This window comes from Pygoscelis adeliae, unplaced genomic scaffold (genome assembly GCF_000699105.1).
Source record: "Pygoscelis adeliae isolate BGI_AS28 unplaced genomic scaffold, ASM69910v1 Scaffold275, whole genome shotgun sequence".
Lineage (NCBI taxonomy): Eukaryota > Metazoa > Chordata > Aves > Sphenisciformes > Spheniscidae > Pygoscelis > Pygoscelis adeliae.
In genome coordinates, this window is record NW_008824763.1 from 400,924 (window position 1) to 408,282 (window position 7,359).

General features: G+C 50.8%; 1 protein-coding gene across 1 annotated transcript in view; it reads right to left on the minus strand.

The window, feature by feature from the left end:
- The window catches only part of CADM1 (cell adhesion molecule 1), a 168,657-nt gene that overhangs the window by 31,573 nt on the left and 129,725 nt on the right, over positions 1 to 7,359 (minus strand). Inside the window, exons 6-7 of the mRNA XM_009323555.1 lie at positions 3,948 to 4,047; positions 788 to 960 (exon numbers count right to left, since the gene is read on the minus strand). Coding sequence (XP_009321830.1) covers positions 788 to 960; positions 3,948 to 4,047 — 273 coding nt within the window. The remainder of the gene's footprint in view (positions 1 to 787; positions 961 to 3,947; positions 4,048 to 7,359) is intronic.

A 7,359-nucleotide genomic window follows, 5' to 3' on the forward strand; every position in this document is an offset into this window, starting at 1 on the left:
CCGCTCTTAACAGAGAAAGCTGAAATACGCAGCCCAAGGGAACTGCTCATAATTAAACTGGGGGAATCACTCTTCGAGTGCCTACTGAATCTTTATGATAAGCAGCGCCTCGTGACAGGAGCACAAGGCTTAAAGCAATGGCAAAACAACGCAGAGGAACTGAAGAATTAAAGTAGGTACTTAATAGCACTTTAAAAAGATGCTGAGACATGTTTTAGTGTCTGCTCAGCGGCCACAGGGAGGCTTAAGACATCTCATTCCTCCAGTTTATTTACTGGTTTGTAATTATCTGGGGATGCTGGCTGATTCTTTGGTCATTTAACTTGCTAATGAAAGACTTGGACCGCCCGCCCTCCCCCCCCGGACCGTTGCTGAAGGCACTGGAGAAGGCATCACAAAAAAGGAACGGGAATTATCGGAGAAGTCCTAGGAGAACTGTCAGGCCGGAGAACTTCAGAGTTCTCCCCGTGCCCCTGCTCTGGCTTTTCCTTAGACTTCACCTGCCAGCACACGAGTGCCGTGGCAAGGCCACGAGCGCGGCTCCGGAGGAAGGAGCTCACCGGGCACTGGAGCAGGCTCTGCGCCCGATGCAGGACACCGAGACTTACAGGAGCAAAACCAACGGTTTTCCAGCCCCTACCCCAGCCCGGCATAGCGTAGACGTGTCGGGAGCTATCTGTAAATCTTGCATTAAGCAAAACGTTAACGTCCGTCAAAGCTTTCAGAGCGCGGTATGTTGCAATTATGTGTAAATGAGTCTAGAAGAACGGTGGTTTTTCTCACGTACCGTATACAAACAGCATGTAATCCGCATGTGATTTCCCCACCGCGTTTGAAGCCTCACAGCGGTATGTACCATTATCTGTTTTGTTTAGGTTACTAATGAGAAGGTTTGAACCAGACACTACAACGTGTTGAGGCATCTCATCATCTACTCTTAACCACCTCATGTCCGTAGGCCTACAGAGGAGGGAGAAAAAGAAACAATCACATTACTATTTTCCTATGGTAAAGATGGCATCTTCAATAGTTCATCCACAGACAGAAAGCCCAAACCAAGAAAAACTGTAAAGAAATAACACATACTTTTTTGCACTACTCAAGCCCAGATGCTGTCGGGCTTCCTCAATTTAAATTTATTTTTACCCAACAGGAAACTGTATCCAGACCTTAAATTTTCCGAAAACACTAATGCAAGCAGGAAGAAAGTTCATTAGTGGTTAATCATTCGCTTATGCAGTAAACCTGAAATCTGTGGCTCTACGGACTAAATGTGCATCCGCAGGGTGCTCTGAGTGCAGACCTGGACAGCATGTGGCAGAACACGTACATTTTTGTCGAGTCTGAACCCTTCCGCAAAGCCATGCGATGGACCTATTTACCTCAGCGGTGGCTGTGCCGCTCACCAAGAACGTTTTAGCTGCTAGGAGAGAGGAACGCCTTTCTCCTCTCCCCCAGTCCCGCCTGGCCAACTGGCAGCCTCTCTCCTGCATCCCTTTGCTACCGGAACCAAAAGGAGTATCGCGTTTGCATCATTGAGGGAACGAAATTAGTGTGTTTTGCTAGAGCTAGCAAAGAGAGCGAGTGCTGCGGGGCTTGGGAGGGGGGCTTTTCCTTTTCTAAAAAAAAATTTATTATACTTATTAGAGTCTTGAAGCAGCGGTAAGGACAGATCAGCTACGCCTGAGACAGCCTTCCCCAGCAAGAAAAATAGAGCATCTCTCGGGGCGGCTCAACAGCCAGCTCTTACAAGGGGAGGTTTATGCAGTAAAGCGTGCTTCAGCCTGTCTACTTCCAAACTTTGCAAGTCGGACTTTGCTGGGAGCTCGTGCTGCCGGAGGTATCTCAGAGCTCGGGCTTCTCCTAGCGCCCAAACGGTAGCCTACTGTCACGATGTAGAAGCTCCTGAGGTTTCAGCATCCCAGCCACACAACTGGGATGGATACAACACCGAGCAAAACCAGTTGGGTTATCGGCTGCCGGCTACAAAGCTGGCATCTGGCTTTGGGCAAGGGCTTGGCGCTCTCCTCCTCGCTTCCGAGCCGTCGAGACACGAGCCACGGCACGGGCAGCAGCAGCTCTTGAGAGAGCAGGCACGCAGTTTCGCCTCAATAGGGGTGGGAAGGGTTTTGATGCTCCTGGCTACGGTTTTCAAAAGGCTATTTGCGACTCTGGAGGCCCAAGGTTTCAGGCTGCGTGTGCTGCACAGCAGCCTGTTTCTCAGAGACGTGAGATGTCCTAGAAGTGACTGCTCCAGCCTCTTCCCACTTTCGTCATAGTCCTGGGGGGGTGTGTGTGTGTCTAATCTAACAAAAGACCCGTATTAATACCAAAATAGAAATTGCTACTCTCTGGTCTTTTGTTTTCCTCTGAGCTCTCCTCCCCCAATGTTTCTGTTGCCCAATTTTGCAGAGAAATGATTTTGCTTAACTGGAGAAACACCCCTGTTCATCTTAAACCTCGGCAAAGGATTTTGTGAAATCCGTTTATCTTAAAAACATAGAGCTAAACACAGCCCATTATTTTACTGTATATTTTCTTACGCTTTGAGAGACACAGGTGAAGTGACCTACATAAGGGAATTCCTAGCGCGTTACCAGCATCACCGTAACGTTAAGTGGCATGCTGCCGGGGAGATGTGCCTGTCTTATTTAACATGTGTATGTCTTATTCATAGCCTGGAAGGGAAAAAAAAAAAAAAGTAAAGAAGCCTAGTTGTTAAATTCCCAGATGATAGCAAATGGGAGGAACGGCAGTTACCCATGAGAGGAGGAATGCAAAGGGGCTCTGACAGACCCTGAGCGGGGAATAGATATTAAAGTGGAACTCGGCAGGGGACGTGCCAGTCTCTAGTGTAGGGGGAAGGAATCGGCCTCGTGCCGAACAGAAGAAACTGGGAAGCAGGAATCAACAAAATAATCTGGGAGAGGAGGCACGCTACCGTGGGGGATGACGGTACCCCAGGCCTCCTCGCTGCTGAGCGCTTACAGCCTGCCTGCCGCTGCCCACAGCAGCAGGGCTGTCAAACCAGATGGCTTCCAGTTCAACTACACCTGCAGTAACTCCTCAGCTCTGGGCACGCTACCAAGGAGACGCTGGCAGATTTCAGGGATGTTTGCAGAAATCTTACGAACGTGACGAAAATAAAAAAAGGATAGTAAATACTTGACAGCCATACATCCAAGTGGAAGAGGAAGTATTTTAAAAACAAAACAAAAAAAAGTCGACAAAACTTAAATCAGAACAACGATGAAAGTGTGGAAGAAAAATCTACCCTCCCTTGCCGGGATTTTCCTGATGCATACATTTCTTCAACTGTATAAGGAAGCCTCGAGGGCATGGCAAGAAGAGGAGAAAGAATAAAACTTGCATTTCGTAAAAACCACACAGGGCACCAAAAGGGAGGAAAACCATCACATAGTCAATACGAGCAGAAAGACAGCCTGCCTTACCTTAGGGATCCATTCCACTTTTACAAGCGCCCAACTCTTTGGTGCCAGTCTCACTTCTGCGTACTGGCACCTCACGGGGACCCAATACGCAGGCCCCCGGCCTCGCTTTTGCAGATTAATTGCGACCGACTGCCACCCAAGCCATTCCCTGGGGGAAGAGGCGTACAGGCGCGGGCCCTTTCCCTTCTGCACCCGAGGGCTTGCTGCGCGGTGGCCGCGAAAGGCTCCCCTAGGAGCTCTTTGAGCAGAAACCCCTCGGCCATGTAGTCATATGGGGGTAAACGCAAATCAAAATAGATATCTTAGTTGTGCAGCAGACGCTCAGGTGCAGAAAGCATCTCTCTCTCCCACGCTGTTACATCGTCTTCGCAGCAGAGAACGGCATACTGAGCGTCCGCAATAGCGAGAGGGGCCAAACGAGGTCCGCACGCTTCTGCAGCGCGGCCCCGTCACTGCCGGACAACCTGGTCCATCCTCGGGAAGTGCCCAACTTACTGTGGTTTTCCAAAGGCTGCGCACGTCAGTTCCAGCGGCTCCCCTTCTCTCGTGAGGCCTTGCGCCGGGTAATTCTGAGAAACCCGCACTTGAGGCTTATCTGCAGGACGAAAAAAAGCATCAGTTCGTAAACGCCCCTGTCAAACCCGATCAGGTTCACGCGCGCGTGCCCGAAGGGAGAGGCGGTCGCGGCCGCCGCGCTCCTCTCGGCCCCCTCCGTGCCGTTTGCCTAACCGGCGGGCGAGCTCGGCGCGTGCTCCCTGCCGAAGCGGGCGGCAGCAGGAGAAGCCGGAGCCGACCGCACCTCGCGCGCCGACCGAAGCACCGCGCTTCCCCGGGAAATACACGTTGCTGCGTTGGGAGTTTGCCTCTTTTAGCTCAAGCTAAAAGGAACTCCTCTGCCTTCACGCCGAGGCGAAACCGGAGGCATCTGCGGTGCTCAGAACTGATAGGTTTTATCACCTATCGTATACTACTGTATGACAACACTTGGCGTCCACGCATATTACTACGCTGGGCTTTACAAAAGACGCTCGTTAGAAACACAAAAAGAAGAAGTCACGGCCACTGCTGCTTTTGTTTAAACAACAGAAGGTTTCATTTCGTCCAAAGGAAGCTCTTCTAAATCCTAAAACAAACACAGAGAATTAAAGCATTTATAGGTAGGCAGCCAACTCAGAAACCCTTCAGTAAGACCCTGCAGGACAGAAAAGAAAGCCGTACCACAAACCAGGAGTCCACAATTAAAAAATTCATTATCTCCTACAACTGAAACACAGATTAAAAACGCAATCTAAGCCGTAGCAAAAATGTTATCGGTGCAAGAAATCAATTCAATGCTACAAATGCCATTAAGCCATATATATTTTTCAGGAATTTACTGAACTGTAAGGAACAAAGGCAGGCAAAAAATCAGTATGCATAAAGGTTGAAACCATTTAAATGTTTCTATTTCCTTTGAGAGTAACCGCTACCAAAAATATTGGCTTGCTGCATTTTATTAACTGTGTTTAACTCATTAACATGCTTCCTATGGAATAATAGAGATTAGAAAAAAAAAATCCGTGTCAGGATTTAACCAATTTAAACTCTCATAATTTTCAGTAATGGAATAAGCTACACGAGTAAATCCTCTCCTGAGATGACTATACCACAAACATTTTATAAACTAATCCCCATTACAGATGCTTCTCGCAGCTATGAAACTCGGGCGTCTCTGCAGGCTGGAAACCGCGGCAGCCGCACGGGGACTGCGACGCTTTGGGGGTGTCACGCGCCCGAGGGGCAGGGCCCCGCTTCCAGCGGAAACGTGGGCGACTTTGGCGTGCCTGAAAACAGGCTTAGCGCTCCGCACACGCCAAGTGAAGACGTGGGAGCGACCGGTACGCTCCAGGCGCGAGCCGAGGGGAAAAAAGGTCCTTCGTAGGAGGGTGAAAAGAGCCTCCGAGCGTGCCCTTGAGCCAAACCCCGGGGCCGGGACCCGTCCCCGGCGTACCTGGGCTCCCTTGTCGCAGCGCGGTGCGGGTACGGCCGAGGCGGTCCCGGGCTTGGGGGGACAAGCCAGCCCTGGGCAGGGGGGACGGGGACGTGGCGCAAGCAGCCACAAGAAAAGCACAGGAAAGCAAAAAGCAGTGCTGCCATACTGTACTAAGCTCGGTCTGCGACGCTCGGGTCTGCACCGTGAGCACTGACAGGATGCGTAAACGCGGGAAGACGAATTAAACCAAGTGTTGTGCAGCAAGGCCATCACAAGCAGCATCTTCAACGCTGCGCTCACGCTCAGTGCTCTCGTTCACAATTCCCACCCCCCCCGGCCATCTGCTCACTATTTATTATTTGCTTTGCAGCAGTACCTAAGAGCCCACGCCAGAAACATGGACGCTATTATACCCTGGTGCTGTAGCAAGAGCAGAAAACCTTTTCAGCCCAATTTACATGGGAACACAGAGGCTACAGCAGCCTGTGCTGAGAAAGCTCCGCGCAACATCTCCTGCAGCTTGCCTCTCCTGCCGCTCCCATCCCGTTTTCATTAGGTAAATTTTAGTATTTCTAATGAGCTGTTTACCAGCTGACAATTACTTATGGAAATCAAGAGGAATACACCGAAGGCTTGCTGTACTGAGAACGAGCTGCAAACTCGGCGAGCTCTCCCAGCACCGCAGGAGGTGAGCCCTTCCGTTTCAGCTTTCCAGCCCCACGGTCCCCCTTCAAACAAACGGAAGCAGCAAAGCGAACCCGCAGCGTTTCGGTCTGGACGCCGCAGAGACGTCACCTCCAACATAAATCCGGGCTTCCTTAGCACACGCGCACGCACTCGTGAAGACAAGAGCATTCCCCATAGCGTTATCGCAGCGAACGTCTCTCCCAAGCAGGGCTCGCCAGCACGCCAGTAATTACAGCGGGCACTTCTGAAAACGCTTCCCGAGTCTGAAGGATGCAGGAGGATGCCTGGGCACTCAGGAGGACCGGCGTTCTGATTAGGCTCGCGGCATCCAACAAAGATTTCACTCGCTTTGGCCAAGAAGTTGGGGTGGCGGTGGTGTCTTTTTTCCCCTTTTTCCAAGGACGTGCCTTTAGATAAGCTGAAGTTCTACCTCTGCTGCTAAGCGTCCCGTCTCGGACAAAGTCAGTGCATTCTCTTCAGATTATGGACTCCGTCAGTAAAGCTCTGTAAAACGCCCAGCACCGTGGGATCCCGAGTGCAGTTCCTACACGGGATTGTGACATTTAGTAGCCCACGCTGGTAAAGTTGTGGCGGTTTTCCATGCCTGGACGAGCAGGTTGCCACCGATTAAACCGCTTTATTAAAAAGGCCGTGTTCTAGCCGCGACATCTGTGGCTGCATAACCTGGGGCAATGGCTGTCTCGGACGGTGATCCGGGGCGTAAGGCAAGCAGCAGCGGAGTGAGTTTTTACCACCAGGGGCATTCTGGCAGCCCGAAATCTTCGACTTGGAACGTCATAATGTCATACCGCTGGACTACTACCTAAAAACAAACGCTTGCATCTATGCATCTAAGCTGCTACATGCTCCACTGGCAGCCAATTAGATCTAACAACCCAAAGCTATTTCCTAGTATGCCTATTTCTAGCAGCTTAAAAAAACAGCCCGGTAATTTAATAAGGCACCTTTATTAAGCTAAACTCATTCAAAAGCTAAGAGTGATATACAAGGTTAAATACCAGTAGTCTAAAGGTTATGCTGCAGCGGCAACCAATTTGAAAAACTTATTACAAACCCATTCTGCGCTTGATGAGATTTCTTTTACCGCAGGCGCGCCGTGTGCCTGCAAGCGCGGGAACCGCAGCCTTCCCGGAGGGGACAGCACGCCCCGCTCCTCGCCCCGCCGGTCAGTTACGGTGCGTGCCAGCCCGACCCCGCACCGAAAAAATCCTCCTTTCCCCCCCCCCT